Source organism: Notolabrus celidotus, chromosome 2 (assembly GCF_009762535.1).
Source record: "Notolabrus celidotus isolate fNotCel1 chromosome 2, fNotCel1.pri, whole genome shotgun sequence".
Lineage (NCBI taxonomy): Eukaryota > Metazoa > Chordata > Actinopteri > Labriformes > Labridae > Notolabrus > Notolabrus celidotus.
In genome coordinates this window covers 40,078,354-40,104,200 of record NC_048273.1, presented here as the reverse complement: position 1 = coordinate 40,104,200, position 25,847 = coordinate 40,078,354, and the positions used below count along the sequence as shown (strand labels likewise).

The 25,847-nt window shown below is 39.2% G+C and overlaps 1 protein-coding gene across 1 annotated transcript in view; it reads right to left on the bottom strand.

Annotated features, from left to right (window-relative positions):
* Positions 1 to 25,847, bottom strand: part of LOC117830390 (cadherin-2-like) — a 183,542-nt gene that overhangs the window by 22,495 nt on the left and 135,200 nt on the right. Inside the window, exons 13-14 of the mRNA XM_034708497.1 lie at positions 23,465 to 23,698; positions 13,318 to 13,457 (exon numbers count right to left, since the gene is read on the bottom strand). Of these exons, the coding sequence (XP_034564388.1) occupies positions 13,318 to 13,457; positions 23,465 to 23,698 (374 nt within the window). The remainder of the gene's footprint in view (positions 1 to 13,317; positions 13,458 to 23,464; positions 23,699 to 25,847) is intronic.

The window sequence follows — 25,847 nt, the reverse complement described above, 5'->3', positions numbered from 1 at the left end:
CCTTCTTGGTCAGATCATTGTTAACCTTTCCCAGCGTCCTTGTAGTGTTCCTTTTGACTTTCATTTGGACTATTTATTTGTGAGTTTTCTTTGTTTTGCTATTTGGCTTTTGCTAATTAAAACTTAATCCTTTCAACCTGGGTATAAAGTTGGAGACAAATTGACATTTTGGAAAACATTTTTTCATTTTATAAAACAGAATTACATTACCGAAACACTTTTACCAAGGCCAAAACTAATCAGAAACACTTTCACATTAATGAGACACTTTTACAAGTGACAGAACATTTTTACCAGTCCGGAAACAAAATTACAAATGGTAGATTCTGAGGAAAGAGGAAAAAGGAATGTACCAATGATTTTCAAAATAAAAGATGTCTGTAATATGAAAATGTGCAACAGCCAGGGAATTCTTATATATTTGACACTAACAACCCCGTTTCAATGTTACAATGTTACAATGTCATTTAGCAGACGCTTTTATCCAAAGCGACGTACATACTAGAACAAGAACAACACAAGCAAAGATCTAGACAAGAGGAAACAAGATCAGTAAGAGTAACAAAGTGCTTCAAGTCAATTTGGGTGCAGGTACTGCCAAGCAGTGTAAAGGCAGTGCACAAAAATAAATAAGGATTTATTTATTTTTATTTTTATTTTTTTTCCCGAAATAAGGAACATCTACAATGAAGCAACCAAACCATTTAAGACCTTCCATTATCATCATCAACAATTAACATCACCACAATAATGACCAAAGTACCAAGTGCTGGGTCACTCAAGAGCTGAACACAGATTCCCAGAGTAGAGCAGGACAGTGTGAGTCAACTGTAGCTGGAAGACATGATCTGCCACTGGGGACAACAGTGGAGAACAGTCTAGCTAAGTGCATAGTGCTTCTTAAAGAGCTGGGTCTTTAGCTGTCTTTTGAAAGTAGAGAGGGACTCTGCAGAACGAATGGAGTTGGCCAATTCATTCCACCATTTAGGGACAACAGAAGAGAAGAGTCCAGCTAGTGATTTTGAGGCCTTGTGTGCTGGAAGCACTAGGCGCTTTTCAGAGGCTGAGCGTAGCGGGCGAGAAGGGCAGTAGACCTGGATGAGGGGTTCCAGGTAAACTGGAGCGGTTTTGGTGACTGCTTTGTAAGTCATGATTAGAGTTTTGTATTTGATGCGAGCTGCAACTGGAAGCCAGTGTAGTGAGATGAGCAGGGGAGTGACATGAGCTGTCTAAGGCTGGTTGAAGACCAGACGTGCTGCTGCGTTCTGGATCATTTGCAGAGGTTTAACTGTGCATGCAGGGAGGCCTGCCAGTAGAGAGTTGCAGTAGTCAATGCGTGACATTACAAGAGCTTGAACCAGGAGCTGTGTTGCGTGTTCTGTCAGGTAGGGTCTGATCCTCTTGATGTTATAGAGGGAAAAACGGCAGGACCGAGCAATCGAGGCAACATGAACCCTGAAGGTTAGCTGGTCATCGATCATGACACCCAGATTTCGGGCAGACTTAGTGGGCATGAGGTTTTGTGATCCAAACTGGATATTGATCTGTGAGTCCACAGTAGGACTGGCTGGAATGATAATAAGCTCAGTCTTGGACAGGTTGAGCTGTAGGTGACGTTCCCTCATCCATTTAGAAATGTCAGCAAGGCAGGATGAGATCCTAGCTGAGACAGTTGTGTCGTCAGGTGGGAAAGACAGGAACAGCTGTGTATCATCTGCATAGCAGTGATAGGAAAAGCCATGGGAGCGGATCACTGCACCAAGTGATGTGGTGTAAATTGAGAACAGGAGGGGACCAAGCACTGACCCTTGAGGTACCCCTGTTGATAAGCCATGCATATTGGACACTTCTCCTCTCCATGATACTCTAAAAGATCTCCCTGTGAGGTAGGACTTGAACCACTGGAGGGCAGACCCTGAGATACCAAGTGAGGAGAGTGTAGAGAGGAGGATTTGGTGGTTCACTGTGTCAAAAGCAGCAGACAGATCCAGCAGCAGGGGAACTGAGGACTGACCCGCTGCTTTAGCCATACGCAACGATTCTGTTACCGACAACAGTGCAGTTTCAGTAGAGTGGCCCCGCCTAAAGCCAGACTGATACTGATCAAGTAGATCACGGTTCTGTAAGTATTCTGAGAGCTGGTTGAAGACTGTGCGCTCCAGTTAAACAATTTGATTCAGACTGATAAGACAACACCTCAAAATGTGTTCTTGCCTATCATAGATATATCTGATATGGAATTTCAAAATAAATGTATATGCTAAATTTCCAATTGTTTTTTTATTCTGAAATTCCAAATCACATATAACTGTGATTGGCAGGAACACATTTTGAGGTGTTGTCTTATCAGTCTGAATCAAAATATTCAAGTGGAAACAGGGTTGTTAATGTCAAATATGTATTAATTCCCTGGCTGTTGCACATTTTCATATTACAGACATCTTTTATTTTGAAAATCATTGGTACATTCCTGTTCCATCAGAATCTGTCATTTGTAATTTTGTTATGGGACTGGTGAAAATGTTCTGTCACTTGTAAAATCGTTTCTCCGCTTGTATAAGTCTTTCTTAAATGTTAATTTGTTTTGGCCTTGGCAAAAGTGTTTTTCTAATGTCATCCTGTTTTCTAAAATGTCAAACTGTTTTCTAAAAGTAATTTTGTCTCCAACTTTGTAAAAGTGTTTCATCCTTTGTACATTTGAAAAGCACTTCCCTGCCACCATGCAAAACCAATGTAACACTGCACAGTGGGAACTTCAACGTACAACTAAATGGTTAATAACTGCAAACGAGGTTTCTTTGTGATACTAATTCTTTGGGATTCGATGAAAATGAAAAATGAGAACCTACGTAAATCTTCCCGAAAATAAATAATGTTTTCCTCCAAAGTCCAGGTGCACTACATGACCCTGAGGATAAAACACAGAACAAGTGGCCAAGCTTCCACCAAACATCTGACTCATGAAAATAACAGTCCTGCCAGGACCAGAACACACCAAGATTAACATTGAAATGTCTCATCACCTCTTTGTGTTCTAGTTGTTGAACATGTTGATTGTATGAGAATTTCAATGACTCACACACACCATGAGCTCCTCTGATTCAACATCTACTATTTCTCCAACAATATGGCCCAAGGGAAGCGTGAACTTGACTCTAATGCTATCTAATTAGCATCCACTTAGAAACACTCCGTCTCTCTTTCACCTTCTCTTGCACATCAGAGCAGTCAGCGTGCAGAGGGCAGAGGTGGGTAGTAACGAGTTACATTTACTCCGTTACATGTACTTGAGTAGTTTTTTCAAAAAATTGTACTTCTGAGAGTATTTGTTTTGCAGAGTACTTTTTACTCCTACTCAAGTACATTTGTGTTAAAAAATATGTACTTTTACTTCGTTACATTGGGCTGTCCAGTCGCTACTTTTACCGTTCCTTTTTTCTACATTTTATATGTTTTATACTCAGCCATCTCTCATGCAGCGCCTTCTGATCCAGAACTATAAATAACCTCAACACTGAATGAACGGAGAAGTAGCTCCGCCCCCTCCTCCACCTACAACTGGGGAGAGAGGCTGCGTAATACCTGCGTCCCCTTTGGAGGAACATGTTTACCCTGTACCCAACATCCAGACTCTCTCAGAACTTCTAAATGACGAGGAGAAACAGTCACATTATGAGCTGCTTACTTTGTCTATACGGTGGAAATCTTGAGCTTATAGAACAATTAAATCTTAAAAACATGTCATGGTGAGTAATCAGTTAGGTAAGCTAAGGATCATACAGGGTAATATTAAATCTTAAAAGCATGTTATAGTTAGTTATCAGTTAGGTAAGCTAATGATCATACTAGTTAATATTAAATCTTAAAAGCATGTCATGGTGAGGTACAGTTAGGTAAGCTAATGATCATACTGGTTAATATTAAATCTTAAAAGCATGTTATAGTTAGTTATCAGTTAGGTAAGCTAATGATCATACTAGTTAATATTAAATCTTAAAAGCATGTCATGGTGAGTTATCAGTTAGGTAAGCTAAGGATCATAGTAGTTAATATTAAATCTTAAAAGCATGTTATAGTTAGTTATCAGTTAGGTAAGCTAATGATCATACTAGTTAATATTAAATCTTAAAAGCATGTCATGGTGAGGTACAGTTAGGTAAGCTTAGGATCATACTGGTTAACATAAAATCTTAAAAGCATGTTAGAAATGTTGGAAAGTAATCTAAAGTAACTTTTAAGAGCAGTAAGGTAGCATGCTAATAAAAACAGCTGCTTCTGAAGCCCAACAGTCACCTCAGAGAGATTCTTCAGGACTGAGTTCATGGCCTTTTTAAACACTTCCAAGTTGTTTTAGTATTTTCAAGTTATGTTTTTAAGTAAGATGTACTGAAAATAAGTTAAAGGTTAAAAAAGAAAGTTTGGAAGGCATAGATATATTTTTTATTGTAATGTTGGAGTATTAATGTTCTGGAGTTCTGATCACATCTCAGACAGTTTGAAGTTCTAGCTTGTTTTAAAAAATGAAAGCGGGTACATTAGTTTGTGCACATTGCAGCTTCTCTTTCTTTAATGTTTGAAAGTAAACCATGCCTCACAGCATTCATTTTGGCATTTTCCTATTTATGTCACTTTATTAAAGGCAGTGAGCACTTCACATTGTTATTAGCATTTCCAATACAGTACAATTTTATATATGATACTACTCACAAGTTACTCATTACTTGAGTAGTTTTTTTTTAGGTACTTATTTACTCTTACTCAAGTACTTATTTCTATGAGTACTCTTACTTCTACTTGAGTAACATCATTAGAAAGTAACAGTACTTTTACTTGAGTACTGTTTAGGTTTACTCTACCCACCTCTGGCAGAGGGGAAGTGTGTGTCATGGCCTCTGATCTGTTCATGTTGAATGGTATTGTCTGAGTCACTGCAGCAAACATCCAGAAACCATTTCTTGCTCCCTGGTCTCCAGGGAAATCGACTAAGGAAGTCTTTTTCAGGACAATAACAGCATGCTGTGGACTGACCTTGGCTTTGTTCAAGATAATGGCCAACCAACAGAATACTTTTCACTGAAGAGCTGCTGAGAGCCCTGCAATAACCTGGCAGGGAATAGGAAATGCTGTGTACTCTTTCTTCTTGTATTTCTCCACTAACAAGAACCAGAGAAAGAACATCCTCTGGGAAAAGATATTTTCACCTCTTTATTAAAATTGTATCATGTTCAAACCTGTTTCCAACAAGCAGCTTATATTCAAATTATCTGTCACCACCATGTGTTGATCTATTAATCATGATGACACAATTGAACATGTAGACCAAATGAAAATCAGGACTCGTGTGCATCTCTGCTGAACATTGTTTATAATAACTGAAAGATGATTTGGCGCTTTGTTTCATTTATCTCACACACTCTATGACCTAGGCACAATATAACAATGAAGACTCGTAGACAATAGAGTTAAAGCTTGATTCACTAGCATCGTACAAAACTATGTAAATGCATAAATAAATTAGGTTTAGCTTAGAAATCACTGTCCTTAAAGGTGACATATCATGCAAAATTGACTTTTTAATGGTTCTCTACCTGAAATATGTTTCCCTGGCATGTCTACAAACCCCCCGAGAATGAAAAAAATCCATTCTGCCCCTGTTCTGATTTCTCCACCTTTCTGTAAATGTGTGTGAAACGAGCCGTTTCAGACTTCAGTGTTTTTGTTACGTCACAACAATATCCGGTCTGTCACGGAGTCAGAGCTCGGAGCTTGTTCAGCCCATAGACTGTATAAAATAATACTGAATCCCTCCTCTGTTTTTCATTACCTGCACACATGTGTGCTAACAAGGAGCTTAGGAGGGAGGCATGCTAGTTGTAGGCTGTCTTAATAAACACAAAGGTCGGCTTTACTCCCCACGTCTGCAGATTTGAAGATCTAGTGGATGATTTTTATTTGTCATGGATAAGTGCTAGCGCTAATTAGCATAGCCACATAGCTATATGTTCATAGCTGTAGCTGTAGCTGTAGCTGTACTGTAGCTGTGTACCAAGACACACGTCGACATACTGACAAATAAAACAACAAGAAACACAGAATCTGTGACCAATCCTTCAGAAAGGTCCTGCTGCCTTTCTGGCAGAGGTCGGTTTTACTCCCCATGTCTGCAGATTTGAAGATCTAGTGGATGATTTTTATTTATCATGGATAAGTGCTAGCGCTAGTTAGCATAGCCACATAGCTACATGTTCGTAGCTGTGTACCAAGACACACGTCTACATACTGATAAATAAAACAACAAGAAACCCTAAATCTGTGACCAATCGTTCAGAAAGGTCCTGCTGCAGGCGCCTCTCCGTCAGGATCAGATTCAGAGGGTTGAAGTAACGCGATCTCTGAGCAGCCGTGTATATTCAGCCAACATGTAAACATTAGATCAACGTGCTGGAGAGCCGAGGCACATCCACTTCCTGAGGGGGCGTGGTCAGAGAGAAAACAGAGTGTTCTGATGAGGAATGAAGAAGAGGACTTTTCAGGCAGACCAAAATCTGATTTCAAAGTGTTTTTTTTTAGCATAAACTTTAAAGACATGTTTTGGGGACCTCTTAGACCAATATATATTGATGAAAAAAGCGTGATATGTCCCCTTTAAATGTAGTCTTTTTCTCATACTTTTCATTTATCCAGCAGGCTTACTTGAGCTAATCTACTAATATCGGCATGTGTATTCATCTTAGGACACAGCTATGAGTCAACCTGATCGATTCAGACCCAGACTTGGACTCTGACTTAGGTGAGGTGACTTGGACCAGAACTTGAACACTGGGGACTTGACATCCAACCTGATCTCAAGGTTTGATGACTTGACTACAGCACTACCTACATTATAACAGAACAGATTTCCAGTCTGTTATAATGTAGGTAGTGTTGTAGTTAAGTCAAGTAGTGCTGTACAAAACTGCTCTTTGTGGCATTAGTTGGGGAAAATTGTAGCCAAAGACTATTTATGATCAAAGAAGCTGTCCTTTTAAAATATGTAAATGTAAAACAGCTAGAAGAACAATCTGTTAATGTCCATGTAAACAAATGAATTACAGTGCTCTTACTTTATTTAAAATTGTGCTTATAGTGACTCTCAATCGTTCCCTTAGAACAATGCACCACCAGCTCCAGCATAGCTTCTCCATTTGTCCCCTCTACATCTCCATTATTGACTAGATTGTACAACAGTCATATAGTCAGAAATGTATTCCTCTCAATGAAGATGTATATTATTGTGGAGATAATATAAAACAGTAGACCCACTCACACTCCAAAACATCAGTTATTTTGATTAGATGTATCACATAACTTAAACAGAAGTAAAACCAATTGTCTCCATCCAGAATAGGAGCTTTATGCGTGGCCTTTTTCAGGAGTTCAAGTTTGGTTGCTTTCTCTGTTTCATACAAGTCCAGTAAGCTGAAAGTGTGCTGTTCCCCATGACAGGAACACAGATGACTGGTCACAAATGTTAACTTCTTCATTTTAGTTTCATCCACAGGTCAGTGGGAATTCTCTAACACCAAAAAAGTGCCTTGCCTGCTTTTGTGATGTGGTTTCCTGCAGACATCCGTAGGTGGTATCTCATACTTAAAGTACTTAGTTGATATTAATATTCTGTTACCTTCTCATCTCAGTGGCAGCATGGGATTCACCAGTCACTTTCTACAGTGTGCAAACAGAACGTGATCCAAAACACTGAACCTGTTCATTTTGGACCTTAATCTAATTGCAATTAACATGTTAATGCTGACAGCCCTGAAAATACATGAATGCTAATGGAGACAGGTATAATGTCTGCTAATTTCACGACATTAATTTAGGACATAAGTATGCTAATCTATTCTATTAGCATCTACCTGCTAGGGACAACAAATGTCTGTCCATATTTCATAACAATCATCCGGCGATGCTACAACATTTCAATATCACTACTTCTACATCCATGCCAAATCAACCACTAGGACATCTGTCACCAACTGGTAGACCACGGTCCAAGTCCGGACCCAGAAGATGTCCCATACGGACCTAGACCTACAGCCAAAATAGAAGGTTATGATTTAAAGGCCACATATTATTTTCTCTACATGGACCTCTTTAAATTTTAGTTGAATCCCCTTACTCTAGGAGAACATGGCAATCCAGCAGTATTTGTACATATACTGAAGGTAAGGCTGCATGATCAATCAGCCTTTCACACAACTAAGATAAGACAAAAGTTAACACTTTTTACAGGAGTTTTTCTTCAATTAAAAAACAAATATATTGAGACAACTACAAATTCATTTCGTATGAAAAAACTACTTTACAAAGTAAGATCCCCAAAATGTGGTCTAACTATCATTCATAAAGCTGCATTCAGTTTCAAGAAGTAGCAGAAATAATATCCATAAGCTAATACACTAATCAGCTCTGAAATAGGGGGTAGGCGTGTGACATCACTGGAGGCGGAGTCACGGCTGTCACAGCCAACAAGTGGCAGAAAGCACATGGCACTTGGAACTGAAAGCAGCAGCCTTAATGGTGCAAAATCACAAAGAAGCTTCCAAATGAAGAACTACAAAGCACAATTAAAGGGAACATTTGGTCTGTATAGTCTAAGACAGTGGTGTCCAAACTTTTTTCAGAGAGGGCCACATTTGATGTTTTCAGAATACCTCAGGGCCAGTGGCTCCTACTGAGACTTGGGAATCATAAAAGTTATATATGAAATATCTATTTAATAACAATTATTTTACAAATTTTCTCAAGAAATCAGTAACTAGGAAGTCCTCAGTTCTCCACAAGCCACGTATACATGAGCAAAATGTTTTTCAGGTCGGGCAATGTGGGGAAAAATATTGTCTCATTATTTTCCTATGGCAGGATCAAGATCTGGATTTCATCACACTTCTTTTTCATGTTGTTTTTAAGACTTTTCTGACCAGCTGACAACATTTTAAGAACTAAATAATTATTTTCCTGAGTTCTGAATATTTTTTTATCCACCAAATTTTCCTTTTTCTGCACAATTTCATAATTTTGATCTTGACTTGTGTCCTCTTTTGTGTCTTCTGAACTTTTAGTGTTCATCAAGAACATTTTCACATCATGGTGAAAACATTAATTTCATCCAGACCCAACTCAGTCGAGGCATGATGGCTGTCTAACATGAGTCTGGTTCTGCCTGAGGTTTCTGCCTGTTAAAAGGAAGTTTTTCCTCACCACTGTAACTAGCTAAATACTGCGATGTGCAATGCTCATGGTGGATTAAGGTGGGGTCAGACTGAGTCTTACCCTGTCTTGGTGTTGGGTCTCTGTTCATAATTTGACATAGAGTGGTCTAGACCTCCTATGTTTGTAAAAGTGTCTTGAGATAACGTTTGTTGTGATTTGGCGCTATACAAATAAAGATTGATTGATTGATTGATTGATTGATTGATTGATTGATTGATTGATTGATTGATTGATTGATTGATTGATTGATTAATTTATAAACCTGTCCACTTTAAGAGTTCTTGTGTTTCTTCTTTATTGCCGTCTTGCAGAATTCCCAGAGCTTTGGCTTTATAAAAGTAGTCCATGTGAAGTTTTTTCAGACGTTTCTGGATTGACTTAAGTTTTGTTTGTGCGCTTCAAAGAAACTGCAAATGTACAGATGATTCAGAATGTGATTAATTTCTGTGCTAAATTAACACGTTTTATGATGGAAGCTTGGGGCCATAAATAAATGGACCTTTGGCCAAGATTGGCCCCCTGGCCATAGTTTGGACACCCCTGGTCTAAGATAAGAATTTCAGTGTAATTTCAGTGTAATTTCAGTGCATAGATAGATAGATAGATAGATAGATAGATAGATAGATAGATAGATAGATAGATAGATAGAGAGAGAGAGAGAGAGAGAGAGAGAGAGAGAGAGAGATAGAGAGAGAGAGAGATAGATAGATAGATAGATAGAGAGAGAGAGAGAGAGAGAGAGAGATAGATAGATAGATAGATAGATAGATAGATAGATAGATAGATAGATAGATAGATAGATAGATAGATAGATAGATAGATAGATAGATAGATAGGCACTGTCATTGTTAAAAATAAATACAACAAAACTTTGTTCAGCAGCATTTATGAGAGTGCTAGTGATAGTGGCTGGAGTTTAATGAAATGTATGAATAATAATAAATAAATAAATAAATAAATAGTTATTCCTTAGTGAGTGAATAAATAACAGTAATTAAACAAATTAAATTAAATTAAATAAATTATTATGTATAATATTAGTAGTAGTATGAATTCTCAGCTAAAATAATATGCTTATAGAAACATTTTAAATGAACATTTAATCCTATAATAATGAAGCCACAGGGCAAAGCCGTGCAGCTACAGTATACATCAGTTTTGAATTGTTTCCCATACTGATAGCAGTCACATTGCAGTATGTTTTGCATACCTTCTATACTGTTATTCTGGTGAGCTCAAAATCCCAACAGCACTTCCTTTGGCATGTAAGTCTAAAGGAGAGCTGTTATCAGCAGCAGAAGAGCCAAGTATTCGAGTTAATAGGCCTAACGTCTCAACCCGAATAGCAACTAAGCCCTGAGGGTAAAACACATATCGGTCATTGACCAAACGCGTTACTAAAAGCAAGCTAGACACAAAGTATGTGAGTTTGTAATATCCTGAAGGTTGTGGTGCTTACATTTTGATGTACGGGACCCTCTTTTGACAAAAGAAGGTAAAAGCCTTTGTCATTAGAGGGAGGCAAAATTGTATATTTGAACTAAAAGCCCAATGTTCCAGTGCAGAGAAGTGGGTTGAAAGAACAGTTCCTTCCTTTATAGCAAACAACACTCTGTGAGCAGAGAGAGGATATTAAAGGTGACATATCATGCAAAATTGACTTTTTAATGGTTCTCTACCTGAAATATGTTTCCCTGGCATGTCTACAAACCCCCCGAGAATGAAAAAAATCCATTCTGCCCCTGTTCTGATTTCTACACCTTTCTGTAAATGTGTGCTGAAACCAGCCGTTTCAGACTTCAGTGTTTTTGTTACGTCACAACAATATCCGGTCTGTCACTGAGTCAGAGCTCGGAGCTTGTTCAGCCCATAGACTGTATAAAATAATACTGAATCCCTCCCCCGTTTTTCATTCCCTGCACACATGTGTGCTAACAAGGAGCTTAGGAGGGAGGCATGCTAGTTGTAGGCTGTCTTAATAAACACAAAGGTCGGTTTTACTCCCCACGTCTGCAGATTTGAAGATCTAGTGGATGATTTTTATTTATCATGGATAAGTGCTAGCGCTAATTAGCATAGCCACACAGCTATATGTTCATAGCTGTAGCTGTAGCTGTGTACCAAGACACACGTCGACATACTGACAAATAAAACAACAAGAAACACTAAATCTGTGACCAATCCTTCAGAAAGGTCCTGCTGCCTTTCTGGCAGAGGTCAGTTTTACTCCCCACGTCTGCAGATTTGAAGATCTAGTGGATGATTTTTATTTATCATGGATAAGTGCTAGCGCTAGTTAGCATAGCCACATAGCTACATGTTCGTAGCTGTGTACCAAGACACACGTCTACATACTGATAAATAAAACAACAAGAAACACTAAATCTGTGACCAATCCTTCAGAAAGGTCCTGCTGCAGGCGCCTCTCCGTCAGGATCAGATTCTGGATCAGATTCAGAGGGTTGAAGTAACGCGATCTCTGAGCAGCCGTGTATATTCAGCCAACATGTAAACATTAGATCAACGTGCTGGAGGGCCGAGGCACATCCACTTCCTGAGGGGGCGTGGTCAGAGGGAAAACAGAGTGTTCTGATGAGGAATGAAGAAGAGGACTTTTCAGGCATGTCAAAATCTGATTTCAAGTGTTTTTTTGAGCATAAACTTTAAAGACATGTTTTGGGGACCTCTTAGACCAATATATGTTGATGAAAAAAGCGTGATATGTCACCTTTAAATAGGTTGTTGCGTCACTGCTGATCAACTGGTACAGGACTGCGCGTGCATTTTTGTATTTGTGAACATGTACAGCATAACTCCGTTCCATTTACAATGTTAAAGCCACAGCAACGGCCCGTAGCTTTTCAAAGGCAAAACATGTCCTCAGTTCAGGCCTGCTGGGTAATTGAGGGGTTAAACACTTTTTCCCAGCAGAAGTGTCGAGCAGCTTATGTGCTTGGCACCAGCAGAGGAGCTGTGTGGAGAGACACAGGAAATTGTTCTCCAACAGAAAGCAATTAATCCTGTTTCGAGGTCCTCTTTTGTAGTACACTTAATCTTAGCCGGAGGACAGATGATTGAAAACTGTAGAAAAGCAGAGGGTGTGTCTGTGTGGCAACATGTTGTGTACTTTATGTTGTTTTTGAGAATATGTGTTTATGTGAGTGGGTGTGTGTTTGTGTGTTGAATTAGGAGGCAATTGTTGGCATGCATTTTTAAAAGGATGTGCATATATTTAATACTGTAAAATGTAAGTTCAGCTGCAGGGAGATTTGTGTCACAACTATAAATCACACTAAGGTTAACTGTGTGTAAAAAAAAAACAATTACAGGCTATATTTAGCTCAGCCAATCAGAAAATACCACATCAAGACACAACAACAGGCAAAAAAACAAGTGAGGTTGAGTGATCAGTGCAGAACATTTTCTATTATTATAGTAATTTCGGTCAAGGCAGATGGCTGTCTGATTTGAGTCTGGTTCTGTTCGAGGTTTCTGCCTGTTAAAGGAAGTTTTTCCTTGCCGCTGTACCTAGCTAAATACACTAGGTGGCCTTATGCTGTGGCTTTGCCTTACTCCAGCTGCTATGGATTCCTGGACTCCAGCGGCAACAGCTACTGCTTCTACTACTATCTGTCTCATCCCTGTCACCGCTCTCTCTCTTATTCTCCTCTATCCCTCTTTCCAACCCTAACTCGGTTGAGGCAGATGGTTATCTAACATGAGTCTGGTTCTGCTCGAGGTTTCTGCCTGTTAAAGAAATGTTTTCCTTGCTGTAAATTACTTAATGCTGCAAAGTGCTCTGATCACGGTGGATTAAGATGAGATCAGACTGAGTCCTGTCTGTAAGATGGGACTGGATGTTATCCTGTCTTGATGTTGGGTCTTTGTTAATAATTAAACATAGAGTGGTTTAGACCTGCTATGTTTGTAAAAGTGTCTTGAGATAACGTTTGTTGTGATTTGGCGCTATACAAATAAAGATTGATTGATTGATTGATTGATTGATTGATTGATTGATTGATTGATTGACTGACTGTCATTTGATGCTGTGTGAAAGCGTACCTGATCCTCCTCTCCGCCCCCTTCTTCGTCGTATTTGAGGATGTTGTCTCGGACGTCATCCTCTGGGTCTATGAGGAGCTGCTTAGCCTGACGCTCCTTGTCCCTCCTCTTCATCCACATCACAAACATCAGCACAAGCACTGCAGGACAGGTGTGACAAAGATAGATAAGAAGATAAGGACTTTATTAAATATTGAGTGACTTCCAGAGGTTTTATGTACAGAGTGCTAGTGATAGTGGCTGGAGTTTAATGAAATGTATGAATAATAATACATAAATATATAGTTATTCCTTAGTGAGTGAATAAATAACAGTAATTAAACAAATTAAATTAAATTGAATAAATAAATTATGTATAATATTAGTAGTAGTATGAATTCTCAGCTAAAATAATATGCTTATAGAAACATTTTAAGAGAAGAGAAGGACTTTATTAAATATTGAGTGACTTCCAGAGGTTCCTGTAAAAGAACAAACCAACATTAAACAGACACACTGGCACTCAAAAAAGCTGAAAAAAGAAATGTAAAAGAGACTGCACGGGTGATCTTGATCCTGTTCTTTTTCTGTTATGGTAGGAAGCTGTAGTAACAAAGCACTTAGACAGTTATCAAGGCAATGATAATGAAACATTATGAAAGGGGAATGTTTTGGAATAAGTATAATTAAAGATGAAACATCAAGAGTTTACCAAGAAAAGCAACAATCATTGTCTAAGTTCATGATTATCAACTGTCATTTTATGTCCAGTGCTCACCAAGTAATCTGGATTCACTTTACAATGCTGTGTCAGTGCAGAATCTCAGCTTGAGGGCAAACCACTCTTTAATTGCAAAACTTTGAAAAAGTTTTATGAGGCGTGCATTGACTATTTCAACATAAATCATCACAAATGTAATAAATGTAGTTAATTTATGAGCTGTATATAACTCATCATTCAGATGGTACATGCATTCAAATACAAGCCGCCATCTCTAATTGCTTTGTAGTGTCTAAATCTAGTAAGCATTAGTTTATCTCAAGCTCTTGGTAGTTGCTAGTACAGTTAGTCAATAGTGGTAGAATCCAGACTGCACTTAGTGCTTATGCATAGTTCACTGTCATATATCTATCGCTTTTTCCAACCCCAACTCGATCGAGGTAGATGGCTGTGCAACAACTGTTCTTGGCGTTTCCTTGTTCTGTTTACTACTTTAAATAAGTTATGCCCTGAAGAAGAACTAAAGGCTTGTAAACATATTCCTGGACTGGAGCTGGTGTGCCTGAAGAGGGGACTGGATCTTATTCTGTCTTGATGTTGCGTCTTTGTTAGGGATGGGTACCTTTCACATTTGAACCGATACGGTACCGATACCCGGTACCTGGGAATCGGTACCGGTACTCAACGGTACCAATTTTCGGTACTTTTGTGTGTTTATGTGGTAATAAATTTTAATCTAAAAAAAAAATCTCAAATTTGTTTAATTTAACATATTTATTTAATTTAACATGAAATGAACAGAAACAGGATTATATAGGTGATTAGATATATTAGCTGACACGTGCTCGTGGCGTCTAATTGCTCTTTCAGGAGTTTATCAATGAACACACGTGAACGCCTGCAGACGGGAAAAAGTCAGTTCTCTGTCTCTTTATAATAACAGGACACACAGCTTACTTGTTGGGCATTCATGCACACAGGAACGGTTATAAACAGGGCAGGTAGTCGGAGCGAGAGAGTCTGTCTCAACCATAGACTGTAGAAAATAAACTCAATCCTCCTGATCTGCCTCGCAATGAGTGTGCGCGCCCGTCAGCTGCTGGATCCGTTTGGCGCGCTCCCGCACAGATGCAGAGAGCAGAGACCTCCACCTGATCAGTCTCTGACTTTATAACAGGGTGAAAGTATGGAAAAATCACCTCCTCTTCCACTCCCTCACAGTCACAAGGATGCGTTCAGGTACCGAAACATGGTACCGTTTGATTTTACGTGAGTCGGTACTCGGTAGTACCAACGAAATTCGGTCGGTACCTATAAAAGTACCGAATTCGATACCCATCCCTAGTCTTTGTTAATAACATTAACATATATATATATATATAACATTGTTGTGGTTTGGCACTATATAAATAAAGATTGATTGATTGATTGATTGACATAACCCACCCTGAATATGGCACTGAAGCCAGAACATATCCTCTTCTTTAAGTTAATGGTTGTGAAATTTTCACTCACGGCTTGGTTGGGCTTTGTGACTTCTTGAAAAAACAAACATTGAATCTTTTTTTTTTTTTTTTTATAAGCTACATTTAAGCAGTGTTGGGCAAAATACTTTAAAAAAGTAATTAGTCATAGTTACTAGTTACTTTCCCCAAAAAGTAATTGAATTAGTAACTGAATTACTCCTTCATGAATGTAATTAGTTACCTGGGAAAGTAATTATTGCGTTACTTTTTTTTGAAAAACCTTCAAATATGTAAATTAATTTTGAGTTGATAATGGGAGCATGTCCTCAACAACATACCTGCCTATCAGAGCATTTAATTCAGTCTGTGTCGCAAGTTTTCTCGGGGCAGTAAAATCCAGCTTTTGCTGCTTGAACGGCGTGGCTCCCTCTCCATGTCCGTCCATGTTGTGACCTGGCCTGCTGCTAGCAGCGCCGGCACCATCAACGGCGTTATCTGTGTTTTTGGCTAGTAGCTTCGTAGTGGCGTGTGCCGTTGAGAGGTGCTTCATGAGATTGGAGTTACTCTGAACGGACGCGGACAAACACTTCGCTCGGGGACATAATGTGCACTTAACATGTATATTCTTGCCTTTTATATCGATGATGTTGAAGTAGTGCCTGTACTTCCATCCTGTGAATGCCAATTTTATCGGGACAGACCGCTCCGGACTCGTCATTATTGCATCTAGTTCTCTTGTGCGGCTGTTTGCGGCGGCGCGTTGAAGTTTAAACAACAACACCCACCTACCTGAACTCTGGCACTGATTGGCTTAACCTGAAATTGTACTCTACCTTTATCAATCAATCAATCAATCAGACTTTATTTATAAAGCGCTTTTCATACAATGACATTGTAACACAAAGTGCTGTACAAGAAAAACAGCTTAAAATAGAATAAATTAAGATCCCAGCCCCAGCCCCGACCCCGAACCCACCCCATAATCCTAAGGCTAACAACACAATATGCAACAATAGTAATAAAAACACTAAAATAAATAAAATAAAAAATAAATAAATAAATAAAAATAAAAATAAAAATTTGCTGAACGAACTGAGGAAACGCTCTCATGTCATCTTAATGAGGAAACACTGGAGGTAAAATAAGATGTTAAAACTCAAAACAGGAAATTAAAATCACCAAAGTAAAATACATTTCTAAGATAATAAAAGACTAAAATATTAAACCATTAAAAGAAAATCAGATGTGAGACTTAAAATAAATAAATAAATAAGTAGAATAAAAGTGACTAAATTTGAAATAGATAATAAATAAATAAATAGATAAAACTGTTAAGAATAAAAATAAAACTTAGTTAAAAGCTAGACTAAAAAGGTAGGTCTTGAGTTTGCCTTTAAAAATATTTATGCTCTGGGCAGCCCTCAGATCCTCAGGCAGGGTGTTCCACAGATGTGGGCCGTAATAATAAAAAGCTGCCTCACCGTGGGTCTTAGTTTTTACTTTTGGTAACATTAAAAGTCCACTACCTGAAGACCTGAGGGCTCTCACTGGCTCATATGATAAAAGCAAATCTGATAAATAAGAAGGGCCAAGACCATTAAGAGATTTAAAAACCAATAAAATAATCTTAAAATCTATTCTAAAAGCCAATCATCATTACTTATGTGTCTGTCAGCCCTCCCCCTCACCAAAGAAAGACAGCCAACAAACATTTTATTTGCAGCTCCTGTCCTGTGCCTGGCTGAGCGAGCCAGGTCGGATGAGAGCTGTTAGATTTCAGTGCATAATAACGCGCCACATTTCTCTGTCGGTAACGGTAGCGGCGTTGTAACGTTTGAAATAGAAATTAATTAGATCACCCGTTACTGGAAAAAAATAACGCCGTTATTTTTAACGCCGTTATTCCCAACACTGCATTTAAGTGACTTTCTCCCGCTCAAATGACCACCAGCTTTTCCTACAATATTATTTTGACTTTGGAAGACAATCCTCATATTTCTTAATCCATTTAAACAAAAGAAAATATGTAAAACCAACACAAACCACGTGTCTGTTTGGCTGTTGGAGGTCTTCTTGCCCTGTGCTTCAATGCTTAATGGATGGGTGCCCAGTGGGAGTCCAAGGGTCTGAAAAGTTGCTCTAACAGCAAACACTCGAGGCTGCTCTCTGGTGAACTTCCTGTTGATTTATCCGTGGAGCCCAACCGCAAAACAAAAATACTTTCAGTCTGCCCAATGCACAGAGAGATCAGATGTTGCTGAGCCCTCGTGATTTCTCAGATTGATCGGAGGGATTAAACAGAATGATTAAAGTGAAAAGATAAAAAAAACTACACATTACATTCATCTTCTTGGCTTTTCCATATTTTTCTACTATTTTTGGGCACTCCTGAGAGTCCCCCAATAAAGCAAAACCTCAAACAGATTCATCTGAAAAGGGAAAATCATACACGCTCTCTCTCTCTTATACTCCTCTATTCCTCCATCCAACCCCAACTCCGTCGAGGCAGATGGCTGTCTAACATGAGTCTGGTTCTGCTCGGGGTTTCTGCCTGTTAAAGGATGTTTTTCTTTTCTCTTAATCTCCTCTATCCCTCTTTCCAACTCCAACTCGGTCAAGGCAGATGGCTGTCTAACATGAGTCTGGTTCTGCTCGAGGTTTCTGCCTGTTAAAGGATGTTTTTCTTTTCTCTTAATCTCCTCTATCCCTCTTCCAACTCCAACTCTGTCGAGGCAGATGGCTGTCTAACATGAGTCTGGTTCTGCTCGGGGTTTCTGCCTGTTAAAAGGAAGTTTTTCCTTTCTCTCATTCTCCTCTATCCCTCTTTCCAACTCCAACTCCATCGAGGCATATGGCTGCCTGACAAGATTCTGGTTCTGCTCTGGGTTTCTGCCTGTTAAAGGATGTTTTTCTTTTCTCTTAATCTCCTCTATCACTCTTTCCAACTCCAACTCCATCGAGGCATATGGCTGACTAACATGAGTCTGGTTCTGCTCGGGGTTTCTGCCTGTTAAAGGATGTTTTTCTTTTCTCTTAATCTCCTCTATCCCTCTTCCAACTCCAACTCGGTCGAGGCAGATGGCTGTCTAACACGAGTCTGGTTCTGCTCATGGTTTCTGCCTGTTAAAAGGAAGTTTTTCCTTTCTCTCATTCTCCTCTATCGCTCCTTCCAACCTCAACTCTGTCGAGGCAGATGTGTGTCTAACATGAATCTGGTCCTGCTCAAGGTTTCTGCCTGTTAAAAGGAAGTTTTTCCTTGCCTCTGTTACTAGCTAGATACTGCGAGGTGCAATGCTCATGCTGGATTAAGATGAGATAAGATCGAGTCCTGTCAGTGAGAGGGGACTGGATCCTATCCTGTCATGGTGTTGGGTCTTTGTTAATAATTTGACATAGAGTGGTCTAGACCTGCTTTGTTTGTAAAAGCGTCTTGAGAAAACGTTATACAGATTTGGCGCTATACCAATAAAGATTGACTGATTGACATTGAACTTTGGAACCTAATTTCTAGTCTGCCATCACAGGCAGATGTTTCAATAGTGCAGTGATGCACTAGGAGCACCAACGGGCACCTATTTAAGGCACTACTGGACATCGCAGCTTTCTGTTTTAAAGCAAATATCTCCCTCTCCTTAATCATCTCATATTAAAAAACACAGTCACCTGTTATTGATTTTTACAACATATGCTGTTATACAACAATCTTTCTTCAGGACAAGTACTGCTGCTTTGTAATCTACACAGCTCCTGCATCAAGAGGATGATTTAGTACCGGACATATTTTTGCGAGACCTAGTCTATATTAATAATGCTGTATTTTTTATCACAACTTCAAAGCCTCTGTTATTGCTTCAGACTACCTTGAAAGTCTTAGTTTAATTCTTTCCAACTTAAATCCCCTCATAACGGACTCATCTGGAACGCGACTCTTATTCTGAGACTGGAGTGTATTAAACTTGATGTGAATCTTCCTCCTTTGATCATATTAATCTGGCTGGATTTATGAGACAAGGGAGCTTTGGTGTGTATGTGTTTGTCAACCTGTGCAGCTGTACCTGCGAGGGCCAGAACCCATTAGAAGGCAGAGAGAGATTCTAAGTGAGGAAAATTTAGACCCTAGAGGGACGATTTGAAAAATGGCTTGTCACCATTAGTAACATTTCTCTGTGAAACCAACAGGGGAAGGCTGGTGGCTTCCCCAGTAGACAACAAACAATACATGTAGTCTTTTTAAAATAACAAAACCACTACTTTGGCTCTACTCTCAAATTGGCCTTATTCCATTAGGTGGTCAATGTGCCTCATACTAGGCCTTATATTTACTCTTCTGTTTTTAGTTGACAAGGCTCAAGGGACAGGTGGCCTATTAGTCCTGCTTCCTTTTTCCTGCTCTTTTTGTTCTTTGTTTTTCTTGTGCACAAAATCCCTTTGTATGAACCTAAATGCCCCAGATTTTACTCAGCTCCTAATGGTGCCATAGCAGCTGTCAGGATTTGAATTGAAAATTCACAAAAGATTACTCATTAAAGATATATGCATCTTTGAAACTCTTTCAACCCTTGCAATTCATTGTGGACATGTGTGGGAGTGGGAGGCATCAGAGCCTTTAATTTGAAGTTTCAGAGCTTGTCTACTTTGTTCCCATCTTGAGAACGACTCGGTCGAGGCAGATGGCTGTCTAACATGAGTCTGGTCCTGCTGGAGGTTTCTGCCTGTTAAAGGAAGTTATTCCTTGCCGCTTTAACCTGCTAAATGCTGCAAATTGCTCTGTTTACAGTGGATTGAGATGAGATCAGACTCAGTCCTGTCTGTAGACTGGACTTGATCTGATCCTGTCCCATTAAAGTTACGAACCATCGACTTTTCTGGAGTCACTGAGCTCTGTTGTCTCGTAGGTTCCTTTGAGTTGCTGCCGTTGACGGCCTGCTGGTGTGGAAGTGCCAGACTCCAGCGGCAACAGCTACTACTACTACTACTATCTGTCTCTTCACTATCATCCCTCTCTCTTATTCTCCTCTATCCCTCTTTCCAACCCCAACTAAGTCGAGGCAGATGGCTGTCTAACATGAGTCTGGTCCTGCTGGAGGTTTCTGCCTGTTAAAGAAAGATTTTCCTCTCAACCTTTAACTTGCTAAATGCTGCAACTTGTTCTGCTCAAGGCGGATTAAGGTGAGATCAGGCCGAGTCCTATCTGTAGTTAGGACTGGATCTTATCCTGTCTTGGCGTTAGGTCTTTGTTAACAATATAACATAGAGTACGGTCTAGACTTGCTGAGAAACACTAAGGTGTTTGCACTCGAAATCAAACTTCAGAGTAATTTAGCGATTACACTCTAAAGGCTGATTTATACTCCTGCGTCTCCCCTAAGCAGCAGGGGCTGACGTGGACATGAGCACCACATACTTGTGCGTCGATGTGTCCGTGTCGCGCAGCAATTCTCTGCTGAAATGCTTGAGGGCAGTGTGGTCTCTCTGATAGCCTCTGGCCTCTCTACGATCTCTGTTTACTTTTCCACAGAGATTCAGAGCGTGTTATGTTAATCTACAGCTGATACATGTTGCTGTTTATCACACAGACATGATTACATGAAGAATAGAGAGGAGGAGATGAAATACACGGCCGATGAGCGAATGATGAGCGGGGATCCTGGAAGTGCTGTAAATGTGGGAAACACAATGCTGCCGAGTGGACCAATCACAGGGCTTGCGGTCCGCGTCGATTCTAGTGTAGTTACATTTTGGAGGAGGTGCACGTCAGCTATGTGTGTGGGTCTCTGTGTAGGCTACGCCATTGATTCGACGCAGAAGTATAAATCAGCCTTAAGTGCATCTTGACCTATTCAGCACGGTCACAACAACTTCAGCTAACATGCGTTCAATTACACACTTCTCCTCCATTTAGAACATTTAAACAGAAACATCGAATCCTTTTAGCACATCTATTTAACTTTAATGTCTTCAGGTTATTCACTTTTAACTCCCACACCAACCTCTTTCAGAGCTTCAACCTTTACGCTGGCTCAACTTGCTGCAATTTAAGAAAACACGCAACAAGGAAAATACATTTTTCTAAATCTCAGTGGGCAAACATTTTATTCTGTCTAATGAAAAATAATGATGTGATCCAAAAAACCCTCCTTTGTCTCCCGAGTACTTGAACGATCATTCTTTGCTGAACAGAGATTAACTCACTGCAAATGCTTTTTAAATTGAATGCCTGAAACATTATATCCTAGGACATTATAACTCGCTCATAATCATATTTTTCCTGCTCCACTTGAGCACTCTGCAAGAGCTGAGTTTCTTCAGTAGTCCTATGCTTTGTAACACTCCCGCGCGCACACTGCTCAAAAGGGCCTTTCAGAGTGCAAGCACATGGAGTGCTACTTGTTTACAAGCACATCATTTGCGAAAAACTGCAACTAGCTTGACACTCACACTTGGGATTAGAGCCTGGGATGTCTGCCATGGCAAACCTATGCTTTACCAGAAAAGATTCATTTCTAGTGACGGATGGTACCTGCTCACTGCACACACAAATGGAATGAAAGTGGGGATTTTTTTAATCATCTTAAATTGCAAGTAACAGATGGATGAGATGATACCGCTTCTTTTCATGGTACTAAAGATTGGCATTTCTGGATTACAGTAGCAAGGGGGGGCAAAGGCAAACGGCTCTTTTATTTTAAATGCAGTTTCTAAAGTTTGCAAACTATGTCTCTTTAGTGTTACAGCAATTTGATTTGATTTGATTTGATGACTTTATTTGGAACATGTAAAAGTAAAAAAAATACAATTAAAAAAAAAAAAGCAGAAAAGAAGAGTTATACAAACATAATATAAAAAGAAACAGTTTTACAAAAGAAACAAAATCAATATTAGCAAGCAGTGAAACAATTTACTCTACATGTACGAAAAGGAGTAGGAAGAAGTTTAAAACTTATCTAATCCTACCCCCTCAATTCACTGTTTTCTGCCATTATATGAGTGCAGTCCCACATGTCAAATCTTCATCTATTATCTTCATATTTATGCTAACAAACAAAAGTAAACCCCTCGTGATTATATACACTTGTCTTCCTCCTTGTACCTTATTAAAATCATTTCTTTGTACTTCTTCTTGAATTGAATTATGTTCAGGCATTGCTTTAGTTCCATACTGAGACTGTTCCATAGTTTAACACCACAGACTGAAATACAAAAGCTTTTCCTTGTGGTCCGAACACTCATCATCTTTAATCTCAACTTCCCTCTGAAGTTATAACCCCCCTCTCTTTCAAAGAATAATCTTTGAATATTTCCTGGAAGGATATTTTTGCTAGCCTTGTACACAATTTGTGCAGTTTTACAATCTATGAGGTCAAATAATTTCAGTGATTTTGATTTGAGGAACAATGAATTTGTGTGTTCGCGGAAATCAACATTGTGAACTATTCTTATGGCTCTTTTCTGGAGGACTGACAGTGGTTGCAGGGAGCTTTTATAGGTGTTTCCCCACACCTCAGCACAGTAACTGAGATATGGTAAGATCAGTGAACAGTAGAGAATAAGAAGTGATCTATGATCCAGAGTGTGCTTGGCTTTGGCGAGAACTGAAATGCTTCTTGACAGCTTGGATTGGACGTGTTTAATGTGAGGTTTCCAGCAAATTTTTTCATCTATTATTACACCAAGGAATTTATGTTCATGTACTCTTTCTATGTTGACCCCCCCCCAATCTGTACTTGTATGTTATTGTTAGATTTATTGTTTCCAAATACCATGATTTTTGTTCTGTTTAAATTAAACGATAATTTGTTTTTGTCAAACCATATTTTTAATTTGCAGATCTCCAAGGTGATTAAGTCGAAAAGTTGCTGGAAATTTTCACCAGAAACTAAAAAGTTTGTATCATCAGCAAAAAGTACTATTTTACATGCCTGAGAAACTTTGCATATGTCATCAAGACTGTGTGCATCTTGTATCTTTATGGGAGACTCACCTAGTAGAATGATGATGCAGATGAGGATGGCAATAATGGCTCCGGTGCCAAGTCCAGCGGCAATAATTCGCTCCATGTCCACGCAGTCTCCATGGTGATCACACTGGCAGACCTTGACCTTCAGGTATGACGTGTTGGACATGGGCAGGTTGCCAGAGTCTGTGATCATGATGGGAAGCTCGTAGATTCCACTGGCCAGGGAGCCTATCCGCAGTCGCAGCTGGGCGTACTCACCTAAAAGATGGATACAATGTAGGTAGAAGGGTAGAGAGATTGAGAAACGGAGAGAGAGACAAGTGTTGTTATTCTTCAGTTATGTGCTTCTTTCCTATCCTGGAAGATCCCTAACACTAATAGTGCTGCTTAAAAGGAGCAGCTGTTTTCCTCGAATGTTTTATTGTGAGAACTCATTTCAACAGTAGGTGCTTATGGCGACACATTATTGAATATGTTTCCTACTCACATTGTCAATGACACCAAGTGATGTAACAATAGACACATGAATAAAAACTTCAATTTCCAACAATCATCCAATAGTTCCTGTGAGGTAACTTCCAAATATCTCTAAAAAGGAGTGTTATATATAATCATACTGGATGAGACTAAGCGTGTTATGCAACTTTAAACTAAAAGGAGTTGTATAATGTTCTGAACACACACACACACACACACACACACACACACACACACACACACACACACACACACACACACACACACACACACACACACACACACACACACACACACACACACACACATACAGGATGACAGCCATAGCCAGTAATGACAATTGTTTTGAATTGCACTTAGGAAATAGGCAACCTGTAAAACCATTTCCAATAGTAGTTAAGTTCACATTATCCATCCATCTAGAGTCCGTTTAAAGAGTTTAAGATAAAATCTCATGGCAGTCTGAAATATCTGATGAGGATATTTTGAAATCTTAATAAAAACTAAACTAGTTTGCATTCCCAGGAACTCCCTCTGTGTTTCAACAGCTGTGTAAACTCCACAAACACTGACACATTCAGCTGAAGGTCTCCAGTTTACAGGGTCACTTTTAAAACCGGAACACCGGGAGGAGAGACGCATTCACGGTGGGCTGAGAGAAGACTACTGTTACAAGCTGCTAAATCAAGAGAATCACAGCTTCTTCTTTTGAAAAGTACACACACATACAAAAAAGATAGAACAAATAAAAACAAATGAAAGAAAGAGAAATCAAGAGAATCACAGATGTGTGTGATGTTATTGTGGACGGCGGGGCAGAATAAAAACACAGTTTATCTACCAATCAGACATGTTCAACATTGCAGACCCTGCCCCCCGAAAGCCCTGGGATCTCTGAAAAGTACCATCCCTCTAGCAGGGGCTTTTTAGGGGGGAGATTATCTACCTCTGAACTAAATTTAGACCCTGGTCCACCGGTCGAAACGCACACATAGTTCCAGGATAAAGTTCCTCTGGTCAAAATATGCCTATAGTGGAACTGTGTTTACAGTACAAGGATAGGGTAAGTGAGGTGCACCTGCTCCATGTTCAATCGAGACTGTGAGGAGGAAGGAGAGGAAAATGACTATCTCACTCTGACTTAACACCAGGCTGAACACTGCTTAATCAGCAGAGTTGACAAAAGAACCTTCCAGTCTGACCTCCCAGCTGTTCCTGTATTTAGAGAAAGTCTTTGAGTTAAACTGTATTTAGTAAAAATCAAACAACAATCTAAACTTAGGATCTCTACTGGTGCAACCAGAAGACAGGACCCTCCAGGAGTACAGCAGTTTTGGAAAGATATAGTTGAGAGGCATTCACTTTGACAAAAGAGACTGTCTTTGAAATGACAAACCATTCACATCTCAGAATCTGTTACATGTCTCACATGATTGACATACTGTAAGAGTTTGACTTTTCACTGAAGAGCTCTGGTAGAAGCTGGACCTGATGTGATGCATCTGAACATTTGTTTTAAAAACTGTATAAGAAGAAAATCAAAATAAACTGGTAATACTTGTAGAACATAGAGCTATACTATATAAAGGTAGAGCTAGGTGATATTGAAAAAGATGTTATCACGATAACATAAATATCAAATCATTTTTTCATTTAGATTTAAAGGCAGATTTTTGGTCCTGAGTGAAAGTTGAAGAAACCAGACAGTTTGTTAGTTTGTATCTGTATTTAGTTTTCTGATGAACTTCTTGTATCCATCATTTATGACTGTGTTAACAGGAAGCAGGTCTTTTGTGTAAGATGAGATTTTGGTGAACCTTTAGTTTGTAGATTCTTATTTTTCTCAGGTTGATTTAAATTTACAACAGAGATATACCAAATTGTGTACTGTGTATCCGTTTATAGAGTATTGTTTTGGTTAGTGTACTGA